The sequence below is a fragment of the Biomphalaria glabrata genome, chromosome 9 (genome assembly GCF_947242115.1).
Source record: "Biomphalaria glabrata chromosome 9, xgBioGlab47.1, whole genome shotgun sequence".
Classification (NCBI taxonomy): domain Eukaryota; kingdom Metazoa; phylum Mollusca; class Gastropoda; family Planorbidae; genus Biomphalaria; species Biomphalaria glabrata.
The window spans coordinates 3271784-3291350 of NC_074719.1; the positions used below are offsets into that span (position 1 = coordinate 3271784).

A 19567-nucleotide genomic window follows, 5' to 3' on the forward strand; every position below is an offset into this window, starting at 1 on the left:
TATCGCAAGAAAAAACCGAACATGTTTCTTTAAGGTAATAGAATATAAAAATATCCAGAGCTTTTTTTTTTTTGGTAAAAAAAAAAAATAGGTGCCGGTACTCAGTGATGGATTGCCTAAATTTTAACTACTAATAAATTAATACTAAACGTTAAAATACAAGAAAAGCAATACTCCCCCCCCCCCCACATTGAAAAGGAGCCGGTACGCCGTATCGGTGCGTAACGTCACAAAAAAGCACTGCAATTAGGTACACTGCAATGCAGTCGATCCAGGTCAATACAGATTATTTCACTAACCTTATCTAGTTCTACTGTAGCGTTGGTGTTAGTTATAGATAATGCGATAATGTTCTTCGAGAGTCTGAATGTGTATTTTAAAAATACTGTTTTAAGAGCCACTGCAATTAATCCTCTTCGAAAAGTGGACACCCGAGTTGAGATGTAAATGCCATTTTGAAACCGAGGCTTTGTAAATTTAACATTTCATCTGGCGAGAGAAAAACTACTCAGTTTCTATGTCTTAATCATAAAGAGTTTCAACAGGATTGGATCTTATCTGTATAAGTTGAAACAAATAGCGAGAGAATTAATTTTTAAAAAGTCGTGAGATAGTGTTAATGTATGACTATTGACGAACAGATGGTTAACTACTTATGTGAATGACAACAAACTTAAATTTGGTACGTGGTTAAATTCGTATTGGAAGTTAATCATGTTTCATATAGGTAAGAAGATCGCCAACGTGTGTTTTGATAAATATAAGTACACAATTAAAACTTGTACGCGTAAAGCTATTTCAACGATACAAATAAAACAAATTGGGGAAAAAATTATCACTCAAATGTACTAGTGTAAGGACACCACTGGGACACCTGTTCATAAAATGTATGTCATACTTTGTCGATAAAGCATTTTGATAACAGTTCTGTCCTATTCTTGTTTAATCAAGATTTGGATTTCTGCTGAAATAATACAGACATAAATGCAGACATAATTTAAATGCGATTTTTTAAACATTTATAATAATAATAATACTAATAGTAATAATAATAATAATAAAAGTCCGAAGATTAATTAGAAATGCAGTGTTTCCCGTGGCTACGCAGCCCCAGCAGTGATCTACATATTTTGCCCCATCTAGGGCAAGCACAGTCATTGTCCACCGTTGGTCGATTTAGATTCTCTTTTCGCCGTCTGCGTTTGTCCTCGGCAGCGGATTTTCTTTATGTCTCAAATGTGTATCCCGCGGCCTTTGTGAGTGACCTCCATCTGTCTCGTTCTGAGGCCGCATGCAACTAGGTGCTCTATTCTATGTCAGCCAAGGCAAGTTGGCGCCTAAGCTGATCTTTAAAGCGCTTCCGTGTGGCACCTCTGTTACGTCGACCACCTTTCAGATCACCAAAAAAAAAAAAGACTGCCTTTTGCATACGTTCGACCCCAGACGGGATACGTGCCGAAGATGTGGCCGATGTGCAGCAACCAAAGCCTCCGCAACGTCGAACAAGGGGAAGCCCTACACCATAGCCAGAAAAATATAAAAATACTTTAAAAAAATACTTAAAAAAAAAATAATACCTTCTTTCAACATAGTATAAAGCGATTATTGCTCTCTCTAATTACTAATAAATCTTAGATTAAAAAAATTGTTTTTTTTATTCCGACCCCATTCGACAAAAGATCATGGTTAAACAATTGTATGAATCTACCAGACTTAATATTCTAATGGCAGGCCTTTCGATGTAGGCTTATAGACGGTGCGCAAAATGTTCTTGAATTTATTAAGTTTTTTAATGAATAGAGATTTCTTGTGGAAATACCCAAAGACGTTTAGTCTGTTCAAGATAAATATGTTCTGTTCTGCTAACAAAATTTAAATATTTCTTTTAAAACGGTCAAACGAGAGGTTCCCCAGTGTAACCAACGAGCTACTAATTCTTTTCCCAACGATAAACACAGACTTTTGAATTTCTAGGAAAATTGATAGAGCTGTTTTAAGGACATGTTTATGCTGTTCTATCTCATTTTTTTTTCCCAACAAAGTTTTACCCACCCATTTGGAATGTAAGTCTTGAAAGTGGTATTGTAAAAATGAATATAATTTATTTGTTTAAACGTCTGTCATTTCAACCAAGTATGATTTTGAATGACAACTGAACCTGACTTACTATATTGAACTAGAAATAATTTACCATGTTTAAGTTGACATATTTAATATTTGGAGTATCTTTTATATTTTCCTAGCCACAGTTCTTTTATTGTTGTGTTATGGCCCACTAACAGGTATGGCATTAAGATAATCTCACTAATTCATTAATAATCAATAGTGAGAATTAGTGTGTGTGTGCGCATATATATGTAATTTTGCTCCATCCAGGGCAAGCACAGCCATTGTCCACCGTTGGTCGATTTAGATTCTCTTTTCGCCGTCTGTGTTTGTCCTCGGCAGCGGATTTTCTTTATGTCTCAAATGTGTATATATATTGTGACGTACCGGCACCTTTTTGTAAAAAATATTACTTTTCTTGTATTTTAACGTATATTGTTAATTTTTAGTAGTTAAAACTTAGGCAATCAACTACTGAATACCGGCACCTAATCATTGAGTACCAGCAACAATTTTTTTTTACAAAAAAAAGCACTGTATATATATATTCACCAATCGTAAACAAACAACATTGAGTCACGTGCTTTTCTATCTTTTCTAGACAAATTACGATCTAATTTTAATCACGTGACAGTTTTTTTTTCGTTGTTTTATCAATATTATCACGTGATCGTTCGTTTTGGTGAATGAGGTTCACTCTCGCAACGAGTTGAAACTTTAAATAATTATTTATTGTACCTAACAAAACGTGAATGAAACAAAAGAAATTAACCAAATAGTCAATTTTTTATTGGTAAGTTATTATTTTGTTTGATATTGAATAAGGGAAATAAATTATACGTTCCTGAGAGGTACAGTTGTAAGTGCGGACTTCTTTCCCTTACACTATTTTTTCTAAGGATTTTTTTTTTATTTTGGACCCATTGAAATTGGACGAGCATTGACGCTATTTATGTCTTTCATTTTTACTGTAGCCTTGACGTCTCCTATAAAACCACATAATAATTAATAAGTAATTTGATATTAGAATCCACCATGAGACGATTTAGTGTAAAAGTGAATTATTACACTAAATGCGATTCATCTTAAGTGCTTTAGTAGATCTAGATTCCGTATCTCCTAATAAAAGGTAACATTTATTAAGTAGCCCCTATTTTCTCCCTTTTCCGAATGTAAATATAAGTTTACCCCCTCAGTGACGTCATTGACATGTTTGCAGTGTCCGAACGTGAACAGCACCTCGTCTTGTAAGGCGCACGTGACCTGTGCAGCAGACGAGGTAAGATTTCCAACTTACAAATAGACTTTTCGAATAAAACTAGGTCAATATTGACATGTTAAATCTAAGAACCTTTTTTAAAAACGTATTTTCAGACCATGACAAACTATTTTTAACTTTTGAGATAGTGAAGTAAAACATAAAGTTCCTCTTTTAGACCATGTGATCTATAGAGAGGATGATGTAAACGTCATCAGTTGATGTGCTCCACGGATAACAATAGTGTTATATGGCCAGCACAACGACCAACTGCCTTTACTTTTCCCCAACTAATGCCAGATTCCCATCAGAGGCGTCCTAAAGATCCCGAAATTAAATATCCCAGTCTTCACCACGATTCGAACCCGAGGGCCAAGCACTTTACCACTCAATCCCAGTGCCTTAACTCTTTCACACCGTAATTATATTCCGCGTTTGGGTAGAATTATTCATTTTGCTCATTTGTGTTTCAATCCCCTGTTATGATTAAACTTCAATAATTTTTTTTGTATGTAATCTAGAAATGTTATATTAGTTATATTTGGCTCCTTCTGTCTTGGAAGACAATGGATGAGTATAGATGAGTCACTGTCTTCGGTTTCGTCTTTAGACGGGGCAGAATCTAATGTGACTGATCAAGACAATTCTGGAGCGGCTGAGTTTGCCACAGTTCGTGCATGTATATGCATCTATCCTAGGGCTAGCTGACTGGGCAGCTTTCTTTTTCTTTCTCTTGACTGACGCAGTTTCGTTTCTTTTGCACTCAGCGAAGTTCGTACCAGCAAGTACAGTCTGTCTCCATGCTGTCCGGTCTTGGTACATACTTATAGAAGTATGCATGCTCTTTTTATGTAACACATATTTAAATTTATAAAACCAAAAATATATTTAATTTGATGGAGTCAAATCAACGTCGGTATCGTCGGTTAGGAGAGGGGCTATGGTAAAGATAGAACACTGACATTACCTTCAAGTTGGATAGATCCACTATTTAGACGCAAAAATTAACGTGTCTCTTGCTATAAACTTACCAAATACACAAATACCTTTCTGAATGTTTCTAAATTGACAGCACTGTTACACAGAGAAGCGATACACCAGCTCACTGAGCGAGTATTACAGCATGGGATGTGTAAAGTCTTTGGTAAGTAGTCAGGATTTAAATGAAACATCTTATTCACATGCAATTGTCATAGAGAAACCTTTTCATATTTCCCTTACATTGATCTTATTTTGCGCTAAATAACGGGAAGAGTTTAGAAATTTAATTCTGCATTGCTAAAACATGTGTACAAAAATGACCATATAACTGAAAATGACCACATAACTAAAAATGACCGTATAACTGAAAATGACCATATAACTGAAAATGACCATATAACTGAAAATGACCATTTAACTGAAAATGACCATTTAACTGAAATGACCATATAACTGAAAATGATCATATAACTGCAATGGCCATATAACTGATAATGACCATATAACTGAAAATTACCATTTAACTGAAAATGACCATTTAACTGAAATGACCATATAACTGAAAATGATCATATAACTGCAATGACCATATAACTGAAAATGACCATATAACTGAAAATTACCATTTAACTGAAAATTACCATTTAACTGAAAATGACCATATAACTGAAAATGACCATATAACTGAAAATGACCATATAACTGAAAATGACCATATAACTGAAAATGACCATTTAACTGAAAATGACCATTTAACTGAAAATGACCATACAACTGAAAATGACCATATAACTGAAAATGACCATACAACTGAAAATGACCATATAACTGAAAATGACCATATAACTGAAAATGACCATATAACTTAAAATGACCATATAACTGAACATGAATGTTGCGATCTATAAGGCCAATGGTGTATAGATCATCTGTTTCATTGTCCCACGGTTATCAGCCAGCACAACGACCAACCGCCATTACCTTTCCCCAACTAATGTCAGGTACCCAAAAAAAAGCTGGGTAGATTCAGAGACGATTCAGTGAAGGTTCCGAAATCGAAAATTCCATTCTTCACCAGGGTTTGAACCCGGGACACCTCCGTTTGGAAGCCAAGCGCTTAACCATTCATACTCCGATACTTTCGGATAACATTAATATATTTTCCTAAACAACACACGTTTTATATAAAATGGTAATTATGATTTAGTCTAGCCACCAATGAATGTAGATTAACTAGCTCAATGTAGGCTATGATGGTTCAACTAAAGAACAAACCAAAGGGATTTTTTTTTTGGGGGGGGGGGGGGTGCGGCAGGGGAGTGACACCATCATCTGACCGCACCGGGTGACACCTGTCCTAGTGACCCCACTGTGCACAATGATCTCTTTTCCTCACAGGCGCTGGGTTCCGTTATTAAAGTAAATCAATGACACTTCGGGCAACAGGCTGGCAAAATTTTAAGCAAAATACAGTCGCTCAATCTCCATGGGCGTAGCCAGGGGAATAATGTTCAGCCCTCCTCAAAATAAAATATCTCGAACATTAAACCTCCTAGCATTCAATAACCTACATTCTAAAGTGTTAGTTAGTATAGAGACGCACCATTGTTGACGGACTTTGAACGCGATAATAAGTGACGTCATGGACAGTGGGGTTTAGCTTGTTTGCGTTGGTATCTGTCAGTTGGTGTCAGGACTTCAGGGTGACAACATCTTATTACGGACACAGACTTGACTGCGGCCTTTATGTATAAAACTTTATTTAAGTATCTAACGGTCTGGACTAAGTTTCTACATCTTGTTATTGTGATAAGATTTGTTATTCTTAGTTATTGAGTACATTGAATACGCCCGTACAAGAAACTCAAAACATTTGTCGAAGTCAGCCATCATACATAAATTATACTGCAGAACAGTGCAGTGAATAGCAGATTTGATGTTTGGCCCACAATTTCCCGGGTAGAAGTATAGCAGGATAGTACGCTGTAGACACATCAAAAATAGTATTTATTAAGTTCCGAATGCAGGTCAAACGCTTAACGCCAAAGATCTGTCTGCCTGGCCAAAAGTTTGTACACGTTATTTCTCCCACACCCAATCTCGGATCAACCTGAAATTGTGCATAATTATTTCTTTTACCTGACAACACAGGAATCAATTTAAAAAATAGTTAATTACCTATTGGTAAGTGATTATTTTGTTTGGCATCTTGAACAAGGGAAAGAAATCGTACATGAAAGATGCGGTGATATAAGTTAAATTGGTCCCCTTGAGGAATCTTGATCCCTAATTAATTTTTTTTAATGCATTTAAAAAATGATCATGTAAGATACCCCCTTCCTCCCTCCCCTTTTCCCCGCTGGTCCAGACAAATAATAAAATCATAGCGCATTAAGAAAGCTAAAAGCAAATGAAAAAAATAATTTGTAGTCAGTAGAGAGTATAATTACACGACTGATCCAAACTAATCGATATAATTGCACTTAATATAAGCTTTATTGTTTTCAACGTATTTTTATGCAATTGAATTTCTTTTTGCAACGATTTACTCATTTGGGTAAAACTGCATGCTTATAGGTAAGAACCAAGAAGAAAACAAACAATTATAACTTCATATTTCCATAGCCCTTTATACTGTTCACAGATGGGAACAAGAGGTCAACAGTCAACAATAAGTAAACAACTACTATTAGCGCCAAGGTGGAAAACAAAACATATTATCCAGAACGACTGCACCTTTGCGCACCATATCAACAGTTCTTAATTTAACACTTTATTATGTTAAACGAACGCACCATATCAACATTTTAATTATAACACTTTATGTTGAACGAGTGCACCTTTGCGCACCATATCAACAATTCTTGTTTTAACACTTTATTATGTTGAACGAGTGCACCTTTGCGCACCATATCAACAGTTCTTGTTTTTACCATTGCATGTTCAGCTAACCATTCGCTTAAATTTTTTGTGACAGTATTGCCCACAAATCGATAATGACGTTTTAGTTGGAAAAAGATTCCCATTGAGAAAAGATACTGAGACAGATTTACTAAGGAGAGAATCTTCGTGTTTCAAATGCTGTTCCTCAGATAACTGCAATTTATTTTTCTGTGATTTAACAGGTGAGCTTAAGTTGAATCTACATTAACTTTCTAACTTTTCCATGCTCAGTACCTGCGCGGTACCAAAAATCGCATATTTTTATCTTTTTACTAAGGGAACGTACGGTTATATTAAAAACAAATAAAAAGTAAAGTTTCCCTTTCAGACCTTGCGATCTATGGGGCTGATGATGTTAAGGTCATCTGTTTCTATGGCCAACGGTTAACAAGCAGGGTGTTATGCAGCCAGCACAAAGACCAACCGACTTTACTTTCCCCTAATAAAGTCAGGTACCCGTTAGAGTTGGGTGGACTCAGGGGCGCCCTAAATATGCCGAAATTCAAAATCCCAGTCTTCAACGAGATTCGAACCCAGGACCCCAGGTTCGGAAGCCGAGCGCCTAACCACTCAGCCACCGCGCCCCCATACGGAGATTACATAACGGCTAAAGGGGGAGGGGTATAAAATTTGTTATGGTTTGTTACATGAGGTAGGGGGATCTGAAGATTTCATACGTTGCAACAAATATTTAAATAAAATAACAGAAAAAAAAAAGATCATTTTGACTATCGTGTTAATTGTTTTATGTTATCACAGCACCTTCAGTTGACATTATGTTTGTTAACTCTATCTCTCCTAACTGACGATACCAACATTGGATTCCACTAGAATGTGGTAAATAATTACGGAGAGAAAGAGTTAACGCGCTTTATAATTTTAAAGTAGTGTCATTAACAGATAGAGAGTTCCCTTTGCCTTTCGCGGGTTCGACTTTCACTTAGCGCCAGGTGTTGTGAATTCGGTGTTCGCTTGTTTGTCATGGGGTATGAGTGCCATCCTTAAGTTAGGCCCCTGTCCTGTCACTGTCCAGTGGTTGAATGGGTCAGCCTCGAGGCGGTAACGTGAGGTCAGGACTACAGAAGGGCAGTTAAACGACTACTCCTGTTGGTGTAGCTGTGAAATAGAAACTTAGCACTGAATAAAAATGCTTCAGAGCGATATTAAATAGAGCTAGACGAATTTCTTACTTTGATTAGAATTAGAAAGTCATGACACATGAGTTTTCAAAAAATATTTGTGACTTGGCAAAATTGAGGTCATTGGTTAATACGCATGACTGAATGCATGACGCGTAGGACGTAATCATCTTCTTTTTTTAAAGTAACGCCTGTATTATACAAGATTAGATATTAATGGAAAAAAATACCCCATTTTTTAAAACTCCACGGATTATTCGGTGGCCACCCGATGAATATTTACAATATTAGGGAAAAGACAACTGAATATGTCATGGAAGAGCAAATGGAAGTCGAGTTTATTTCCCCTAGAAAATGATAATTAACAAATGTTTCTTTTTGTGAAATTCGAATTTTCTTGTTTTGTTACTTTATATGGGCAGGGGGAGATGGAGGGTGAGTTTTGATACTATTTGTTATAAGAGGGTGGAGTGGAGGTTATAAAAACATAATTTTTGGTGTTAGGTAATATCCGGACGTTCCCTAGTTTTGACTTTTCTTTTTTTTTTTCCCTGACCATCGTGCGATTAGCTACAGAGAACCCAGAGGCGTCTACCACAGACACTGAACTAGACCTGCGTCTCGTGGATGGATTCACAAAGTACGAGGGAAACGTGGAAGTATTTCATAGCAACAGATGGGGCGCCATCTGTGATGATGATTGGAGCGACACCAGTGCCGAAATAGTTTGTTCCATGTTAGGATTTCAAAGGTACCTGACATGTTTTCGATAATTTATCTTTTCACGTTTCCTATCATTAGCTTATTTTATCTTATAAAATACAGACGTTTTTTTTTAAAAAAGAAGATGATTACGTCCTACGCGTCATACATCTAGTCATGCATTTTAACCAATGACTTAAATTCTACCAAGTCACTTGTTTTCCTGGCTAGCTCAGGCAACCCATTCCATGCTCTTATAGAACTAGGGAAGAAGGAGCATTTGTACAGATTTGTCCTAGCATATGGGATGAGGAATGTGCCTTTATCTTTGTGTCTTTCTGAGTATTTTTTAGATTTTCTTTCGTATTTGAAGATTATGGTTCAGTGTTTTATGTATAATTGCTACTTTACTTTTGAGTCTTCTCTCCTGTAGACTATATTTCTCTGTTGATTTTTAAAAAGGTGTTACTCTAGTCAAATGTGAATATTCGTGTATCATCTTCGTGGTGGACTGGAAACTGGAAGTTGAGCGGATATTTCGAAAACGCTCTAACGATTTCCCCCCCCCCCAAAAAAAAAAAAAAAATTAACAGTTATTCTATTTTTTTGGAGAAACAATTACCACGTTGGTCACAAATTGTAAAGAAAATAGTGAAACTCTTGTTTTTGTATAATTTTCAAAATATAATCATCGTAAAAATAAAATTGGATAACGCCTTTTCAAACACTGCTTCAGTGGGAATTCCCGCAATCAACACAAATGTTTGTTTGTATTTTGGTAATGATTTGTATGAATAAATAGACGTACATACACATTTTGCACACTATGTGATGTAGATTGTGGATTGCTGATTAAAAACGTGATAGCGTGATTCCTGTTATATAAAATTGGATGTCGCCTTTTTAAACACTGCTTCAGTGGGAATTCCCGGCAATCAACACAAATGTTTGTTTGTATTTTGGTAATGGTTTGTATGAATAAATAGACGTACATACACATTTTGCAACTATGTGATGTAGATTGTGGATTGCTGATTAAAAACGTGATCGCGTGATTCCTGCTATATAAAAGACTCCTTGCAAAAGTAAAGGATTACATTGCATGGATCCATAGGTCTCGTCACTCTCCTGGAAATTAACATACCGAGATGAAAAATATTTCTAACTAATTGATTTCAAAGTATAAAAATGATTACCAACAAATGAACGCTACAAATATAGAGCATTTCTTTAAAAAAACTGGTTTTATGGTGGGGAGAAGAGAGAGGTGAGGTGGGGGGGGGGTAAAGTTTGAATGGAAACTCATAATCAGGCATCATCCCCTCTTGATTTATTTGTATTAGGCCTATTGATAGAATGCTAGAATAAAGTTTTAAAAGGGGCATAATTCAACAATGGTTAAAAGTAAAAATAAGAAAAATAAAACTTGATAATAATCCCGAATGTGACAAACTTTGAAACAACAGTAAACCAAGAGAGCAAGAGAGATCGAATAGCTAGTAATTTGTCTGAGGTAATTTATCTGAAATCGGAAGTAATCTATCTGAAATCTTAAGTAATTTATCTCAAATCTGAAGAAATTTATCTGAAACCTGAAATCTAAAGTAATGTATCTGAAGTAATGTATCTGAAATCTGATATTTTATCTGAGATCTGAATTGATATATCTGAAATCTGAATTATTTTATCCGAAACCTGAAATCAAAAGTATTTTATCTTAAATCTAAAGTAATTTATCTGAAATCTGAAGTATTTTATCTGAAAAATAGTGGGCCTAATCTTAGAGTTAGTATGTTGTATAAAGGAGGTATTGTCTTTTTAAAAAAAATAAAATAATTGTCATGTTGCTCTTGTTAGACATACATCTTTTCAGTTATTTAAAAATTTGATTCATTTCAGATGGAGCGCTAGACCAACAAATGGCAATGAATTCCATTCCTCTAGTTCTTTCTACTGGCTTGATGATGTGCTATGTCCTCCCTCTGCTACCACTTTATGGACCTGCGCTCATAAGCCGTGGGGCCAACACAACTGTTTAGCGGGCAAAAATGCAGGAGTCAAGTGTTACCCGAGTACACATTTATTTTATCAAATATTTTTATTATTCTATTAAATACTAATAATATAATTGTTCTGTTTAGCTGATTATTATATTATTATTATTATAGCTTTTTTATATAGAACGATACACTCATGCTTATAGCACGCTCAAAGCGCTATGATCCAATCTCATTTGTGGACCAGTATGTGTGTGTGTGTGTGTGGGTGGGGGTAATTGGGAGAAGGTTTTCCGTGCTGCCTTTAGGCGCTCAGTAAACACAACTCTGCTCGAGTCGGGGGTCGAACCTTGACATTGGTAGCCAAGCCAAGTACCTAGCCTCTCGACCACGCTTCCCACATATCTTACCTTATCTTATCTTATATAATACAGACGTTACTTGAAAAAAAAGAAGATGATTACGTCCTACACGTCATGCATCTAGTCATGCATGTAAACCAATTACTAAAATTCTGCCCAAGTTACTGTTTTTTTCTTGCTGACTCAGACAACTCATTCCATTACTGATATATGTACATTAATATACAATCTAAGGTACAATTTTTTTTTTATAATAGAAGACAATTGTAATATATGTATTTTCTAACTGTTGTTGTGGTGATCGGCACGCTCAAATCTGCTCCTTATCACGTGGTATCACAAGGGAAAGTTTGGACACAGCGCTGAATAAGATTCCTTATAAAATGAACGTATCTATATATAGAACTCTCCTCGTGACCCAACCATGCAGAAACACCACGGTGAAAAAGTTATGGAAAGATAACTCTTTTATTTCTGCGATTCTGGACTAGAGTTACCCCACGTAACGTTCGCTATGACAAGGAGAGGAGGGGGGGGGCGTATGCTACGCCGCGGGTCGGCTCACTATAGCTATTGCTCCTTTGCTTTGATTGTGCTTCATCCTAGAGCAATCTTTCCCTAAACCTCTATGAAAGTCCTTTGCTATTGTTTAACAAATTTTAATGCTTCCAATCATATTCGAGGGGGGGGGGGCTGGTGGCCAGTCGTGCGTCGCTTGGCTTCTGAACCGAAAGGACTCATGTTCAAATCCTGGTGAAGGCTGGGATTTTGAATTTCTGGATTTTTAGGTTGCACCTGAGCCCACCCAACTCATATGGGACATTAGGTGTGGGGAAAAGGCGGTTGGTCGTTGTGCTGGCAACATGGCACCCTCGCTAACCGTAGGCCGCCACAGAACCGGATGGCCTCTACATCTTCTGCCCTAGAGATCGCAAGATATTTTTTCTTTTTAAAATCTGATACGTAGCGGGGTTGAGGAACGTAGACGATCTAGGTGATGAATAATATTACATACGGATTGTCTTTAGGTCCAAAGATTAATTAGGAGTGCAGTCTTTCACGTAGCTGCGCAGTCCAAGCTGTGACCTACATATTTTGCTACATCCAGAACAGACATAACCGTTGTCTGCCTTTGGTCGGTTGAGATTTCTCTTTCCGACGTCTACGTCTGTCCTCGGCAATAGATTTTCTTTACATCCCGCAGGCTTTGTAAAAAAAAAAATCTCCAGTTGTCTCGATCGGACGTCGCCTGCTGCCAGGAGGCTCTCTTCTATGTCAGTTAATAGCAAGTTGGAACCTAAGCTTAAATCGTTTTCGGGGGGTGGGGGGAGAGGGCGCCTATGTTACGCCGACCAACAAAAGGATTGCCTTAGGCATATGGTCGTCCCCCATAAGTATAACTTTACACAATATTATTATCAGCAAATAACTTTACACAAATTCCGTGACATTTGTAAATTTGTTTGTGTTTTATTTACAGTGTTCCCACCAAAAGATGACATTATATTTCTCCTGGACACACAACTGCGACAGTTTATTAAAGCTGACATCAACTTAACAACGTACGAAGTGATTCCAACTGACATACAATATAACCCAAGTACTTTTGACTACGATCCAAGCGGAGGCCGGATTTACTTCTTCGACAATCTATATAAGCAGCTATTAAGTATGAGAATTGATGGTAGTGGCTTATCTGTTATACAACAATTGGATTACAGTAAGTGTTGTCATATATGGAGGTCAAGCTATAAATAGCTGGCTTCCTAGTGAATCCAGTGAAAAGAACAAAAACAAGCAAAAAAAAAAACACACACACAAAAAACAAGCAAAACATACATAATAGTTTTTGTATTTTAAAACAGAGCTTATATTTAGCGTGGAGGCGAGGTGTCTGAGTGGTCCAGGGTTCGAATCCATTTGATGACTGGGATGTTTTAATTTCGGGATCTTCGGGCGCCCCTGAGTCTACTTAGCTCTAATGGGTACCTGACATTAGTTGGGGAAAAGTAAAGGCGGTTGGTCCTTGTGCTGGCCACATGACACCCTTGTTAACCGTAGGCCACCACAGAAACAGATGACCTTTACATCATCTGCCCTATAGACCACAAGGTCTGAAAGGGGGACTTTATTTTTATATTGAGCGCAGTTGTATCAATGGTTACAGTTTGGATCAGTCATCTAATTAAATTTGTAATAGATCTAGACACACAATAGTAAATCTTGGGTCCAACACTCTTAGTGTATAACCTCACGTCCATTGATTTCTTCTGCACAGCCAATTGTTGCATCTCTAAAGCAGAAGCACTTTCTTCAAGTGCCATTTCGTTTATAGAGCTTCAACGCGGTTCTTCCGTTTTTTTATTGGAGCCGCTTTACGATACTGCGATCTTAAAATTTGTTCACTTAAAAGATAAGGGGGGGGGTGGGTGGGTGTTAAACTTGGTTTCTGTTGGCGCTTCAAACCGCGGTTTGTATTAGCAGTTGAGAAGGTAGCGTCCCGAGCCAATATCAGCTCCTCTGCGGGTCCAACACTGTATTCTGTGATGAGTCGGAAGCGTGGTCGAGAGGCCAAGTGCGCTTGAACTTAGCTTGGCTTGGCTACCTAGGTTCGACACCCGAATCGGGCAGAGTTGTGTTTACTGAGCGCCTAAAGGCAGCACGGAAAACCAACTCCTAGATACCCCCTCCACCCTCACTGGTCCACAAATGGACCAAAAGCGCTCTGAGCATGCTATAAGCATGAAAGTAGCGCTATATAAAAGCTATAATAATAATAATAATAATAATAATAACATTCTTAGGAACATCTTCGTTGCCTGTCAGAGGGGGGTACTGCTGCAGACCTGCCACATCACCAGAAAATTCCTCAGTGGAAACTGTTAAAGGGACTACGATGAATTTTGTTTCTCTTTAGCGAAACTCGACCCTGGCAGCGCCAGAGAATGACTACTCGTTCATTTCTAACATAATAATAATAATATGGAAATTGTCCAAAATAACAATATACCCCATTGTTATATCAACCGAGTGGATAATAACAACTGACCTCACAGACACCTTCAAGGCCCTTAACCTTTCTAGGAACATCCACGTTGCCTGTCAGAGGGCGGTACTGCTGCAGACCTGCCACATCACCAGAAAATTCCTCAGTGGAAACTGTTAAAGGGACTACGATGAATTTTGTTTCTCTTCAGCGAAACTCGACCCTGGCAGCGCCAGAGAATGACTACTCGTTCATTTCTAACATAATAATAATAATGATCTCCATCTCTTGGGGATCATACTGAAAGATTCTCAGTTTGGGGATTGCCACCTCTTCTTGTGGATTTTTTTATGGTCAAAGTACATGCTGCCAACTGCTTCTTGCACAGAACGAAATGAGCCACGTGTTCAAAGCAAGTTCGGTGGCAGCAGTATTCATTTTTGTTTTTACTTGTTAAAAAACATATATTTTTCTGACTTTTCTGACTTTTTTTTTGTCTTTTTTTTTGTCTCGTCTCAGACTCTGACGTCAGTGGTATTGCAGTAGACGCTGTGAACGACATTGTTTTCTATAGCGACAACGGATTGGATGTAATCGCGGCAATCAATGTTGACGGCAGTAACCATAGATACGTCATCTCATCCAGTCTCAACAGTCCAAGAAGTGTCGCCCTGCTTCCGGAGTCCAAGTAGGACAAATAAAACAGTGTTATTTTAAAGTTGAATACAGATGTAGGGCCTAGCAAGAAGGCGTCGTGGCTGAGGAGTAAAGCGCTTAGCTTCCGAACCGAGAGGTATCAGGTTCGAATCTCATTGATGGCTGGGATTTTAGGACTCCCTTGGGTCCTACCAACTCTGGTGGGTACCTGGTATTAGTTGGGGGAAAGTAAAGGCGGTCGGTCGTTGCGCTGGCCACATGGCACTCTCGGGGATAACAGAAACAGATGAACTTTACATCATCTGCCCTTATATAAATGTTATTTAACCTTGGTTAGGCCAATAATAGAATATGCATCCTCCGTTTGGGACCCCTCAACTCAAGAAAACATTAAGAAACTAGAACAGACACAAAATAGAGCAGTGAGATTCATAACAAACGAATATTCACATTTGACTAGAGTAACACCTTTAGTAAAATCACTAAATTTAGAAAGCCTTCAGGACAGAAAACTTAAAAGTAAAGTAGCAATTATACATTGAAACACTGAACCATAATCTTCAAATACAAAAACAAAATTTAATAAAATACTCAGAAAGACACAAAGATAAAGGCACATTCCTCGTCCCGTCTCATATGCTAGGACAAATTTGTACAAATACTCTTTCTTCCCTAGTGCTATTAGAGCATGGAATGGGTTGCCTGAGCTAGCCAGGAAAACCAGTGACTTAGCAGAATGACTAAATGCATGACGCGTAGGACGTAATCATCTTCTTTTTTGAAGTAACGTCTGTATTATATAATATACCTATATATAATATATTATATATTATATAGATCGCAAGATTGTGATAAATGACGCCCAATCACATTCGAGGCCATGAAACTATCTTAGAATATTCTCGTTAACTGTCCGATCTGCCTCATCACCTGGAAATTCCTCATTGGACTCTGTTACTGGGGCTACAATGATTTTTTTTCTTCTAACGATTCTTGAGCCTGAAAATGAGAATCAATTCATTTCTATCATAAATTAATTAAAAATGTTCACTGCAAATATAAAATTGATTCAGTTCGAGCTCAAATATTTAACATATTATGATTAGTGATATACAATGCACAGTTAACATCAAGCGTTGAAAGCATACGAACACTTGTGTTATCAGAAAAATATTCTGGACTGAATGGGGAGTCCTGCCAAAGATTGAAACTGCCAACTATGACGGAACTGGTAGAACTCTGCTAGCGACTACAAACTTGAAATGGCCGACCTCTTTAACTATTGACTACACTGGTAAGTACACTTTGAAAGATTGTAGACTATTTTAATATGAAAACAAAAATCACTGACACATATACGCACATAAGTTTATGAATGGTATTAAAGCACAGTGGGCATAAAACATTTCTAAACACTCAGAAACAATAAGGAGGCGCGGTGGATGAGTGATAAAGCGCTTGGCTTCCGAACCGAGAGGGGTATTGAGTTCGAATCCTGGTGAAGAGTGGGACTTTTAATGTGGGAATAGTAAGGGCGCCCCTGAGTCCACCCAGCTCTAATGGGTACCTGACTTAAGTTGGGGAAAAATTAAAGCGATTGGTCGTTGTGCTGGCCACATGACACCCTGTTAATCATGGGCCACAAAAAAACAGATGACCGTTGCATCATCTGCTCTTTAGATTGCAAGGTACAATACGTTGTGGTCGAGAGGCCAAGTGCTCTTGAATTTAGCTTGGCTTGGCTACCTATGAAGGGGGCTTGAGGTTCGACACCCGACTCGGGCAGGGTTGTGTTTACTGAGCGTCTAAAGACAGCACGGAAAAACCTTCTCCTAGATACCCTCCCCCCCCCCCAACTGGTCCACAACTGAGATTGGACCAAAGCGCTCTGAACTATGCTATAAGCATGAAAGTAGCGCTATATAAAAGCCATAATTTAATTAAATTTAATTTTATAAATACACATTTCATTAGTAAATTAACTAACCTGTTTAACCGTATTTTTTTAACATGTTGAATGCAGAGAGAAGGCTTTATTTTGTGGATGGTGGCTTGCGTACCATTGAATCCATGGATTTGGGAGGAAGTTTCAGACGAGTTATCCTCCATGACCCTGCCGCCCATCTTTTTTCTCTTGATGTTTTCTCCGACTCAATTTACTTCACTGCTTTGGGGAAAAGGTAAGCAGATGATACATTTGTGTTAAGTTAAACAGTGCTACACAACTTTCGGAACATTTGGAAAATTCTGTTGTCTTATCTTATCTTATATAAAACAGACGTTACTTAAAAAAAAAAGATGATTACGTCTTATGCGTCATGCATTTAGTTATGCATATTAACCAATGACCTAAATTCTGCCAAGTCACTGGTTTTCCTGGCTAGCTCAGGCAACCCATTCCATGCTCTAATAGCACTAGGGAAGAAGGAGTATTTGTACAAATTTGTCCTAGCATATCGAGCGAGGAATGTGCCTTTATCTTTGTCATTGAATACAGTCATCTGCAATCAATGCCATGCACTATTACTGGCATTGTTTTTTGATGTGAAAAAGTTTCACGAGAGACAACGCACAATTAGGTCAATGCATGACACAACCCTATGTTTTTACAAAGCTTATATCAACTCTGTCTGGTAAAATGTGTGTTCACGTTAATTTTTCCAAACCCATTCTAGGATCAAGTTAAAACTTTGCACAATTTATTCATTGCATAGACTTGCCATAGACTAGAGACAATAAATGAATCAATAAAAATTTTTTTACAAATTAATTATTTTGTTTGATACCAAAGAGGGACAATATCCCTCCAGTCTTCACAGATACGACTAAATATGTATCTGAAGGGATGTTATATTTTAGAATAAAGAAGTGGAGTAAATTCGGAGTTTTATTCACTTCTTCCAGCCGTAAAAATGCGGAAAAAAAACACGTTTCTGAACCGTCGAAATTTGGATATATTCTTTGGGGAGGTCCCTTTTTGTGGATATCCAAGGGCTGTAGCCCAGCCAAACTAGCCTTTAATTTGGCCCTGCTTATCGCAATTCTTCTAATAGTTATAGTTATATCATTCATTGCCTGTTTTCATGAATAAGCTATGAAATGTGTGGCTAATAATATGTCTTGGCCAACTCTATTCTATAGTATATGAAGACAGCTGTTATGAAGCTAATGTGTTTCTTGATATCTTTTGTTATCTATTGTTTCTATGGTCTAGTTCTATTTTTCATGTTGTGTTCACTTAGACTCAAACCACGACCTTTAAAGGGGACTAATTCAGCTCATACGCCATGTTTGACATAGGTCTAAATCCAATCCTCTCTAATACCCAAACTTAGGCCCGCAGGCCGCGAGTCATTCCAGCTAGTATATATATATATGATAATATGTATAGATTGTAACGGATGTATGTATAAGTTGTACTTGATGTAGGCCTATTTCTACAGTATCTTGATAATCCTAGATGCTTGGGTATCTTGTAAGGTGAATTACAATTGCGAGTTGCGTAACTTAAACACACATCACACATTGGATGGCTGTCTGGTCGTGCGGTCTGCGCGCTGGACTGTCGTTCAAATTTATCGATGGTCCAGTGTTCAAACCCTGCCAGCTCCTATCCCTCGTCGTCCTGCGGGAGGTTTGGACCAGGAAGTAATTATCTTCAACTTTGAAGGAACATCCGAAACATGTCAAACATTTTACAAACAAACAAAACATTTTACAAACATCAAGTCACAAACATGAAGAACCAACAGGATCAATGCACAGTAACTAAGTTTACTCGAGATGAAAATAGAATAACAAACTTTAACACAGAATGGGCCACAGTCATACCTTCAAGAGCCTAGCAGTAACTGTCCTAAAAGTCTACAATACTAATCTCTAACTCAGTGCCTATGTCGTCACTAAACGCATGACGCGTAGGACGTAATCATCTTCTTTTTTTGAAGTCACGTCTGTATTATATAAGATAGATAAGATAAAATGTCGCGTTCAAAGTCAGTCTAGAATAGTGCGTTCTTAAACTAAACTAAGTGTCCAACAATGTATAACAGTTGGTCACTTCCAACTGACCAACTGTTACTATATGTTCACTATTTACAATTTCCCACTCTGTATTCACTAAATTCACCAAAGTTACAAATTACAATCAAGTACTATCAGTTCACTATTTTATCTGGGACAATATTGTTTCCTATCAGTAACAACTAACAATACATAATAAGTTCTTTATTCAAATAAATGTTTCGGAAATTATTATAACGAAAATAAAATCTCCAGGGTTATCATGGGGTGGGCTTTAGGCTTTAGAGTTAGAGTATGCCCTGAATCTAGGCTATTTTCTTTTTGTTTTTATCATGTGTCGACTTTGTATGTGGTGTTGAGATGATGTTGGTAGATATAGTTGAATGTATTGTAGATGTTATATGCAAGCTCAG

General features: G+C 37.5%; 1 protein-coding gene across 1 annotated transcript in view; it reads left to right on the forward strand.

Moving 5' to 3' along the window:
- Window positions 1–349: 349 nt before the first annotated feature.
- LOC106077226 (low-density lipoprotein receptor-related protein 4-like) overlaps window positions 350–19567 on the forward strand; it is a 35313-nt gene continuing 16095 nt past the window's right edge. The window contains exons 1-11 of the mRNA XM_056040676.1: window positions 350–727; window positions 2244–2282; window positions 3303–3385; window positions 4437–4508; window positions 7323–7470; window positions 8998–9178; window positions 11029–11201; window positions 12969–13208; window positions 14994–15162; window positions 16298–16425; window positions 17155–17311. Of these exons, the coding sequence (XP_055896651.1) occupies window positions 715–727; window positions 2244–2282; window positions 3303–3385; window positions 4437–4508; window positions 7323–7470; window positions 8998–9178; window positions 11029–11201; window positions 12969–13208; window positions 14994–15162; window positions 16298–16425; window positions 17155–17311 (1403 nt within the window). The 5' untranslated portion in view covers window positions 350–714. The remainder of the gene's footprint in view (window positions 728–2243; window positions 2283–3302; window positions 3386–4436; window positions 4509–7322; window positions 7471–8997; window positions 9179–11028; window positions 11202–12968; window positions 13209–14993; window positions 15163–16297; window positions 16426–17154; window positions 17312–19567) is intronic.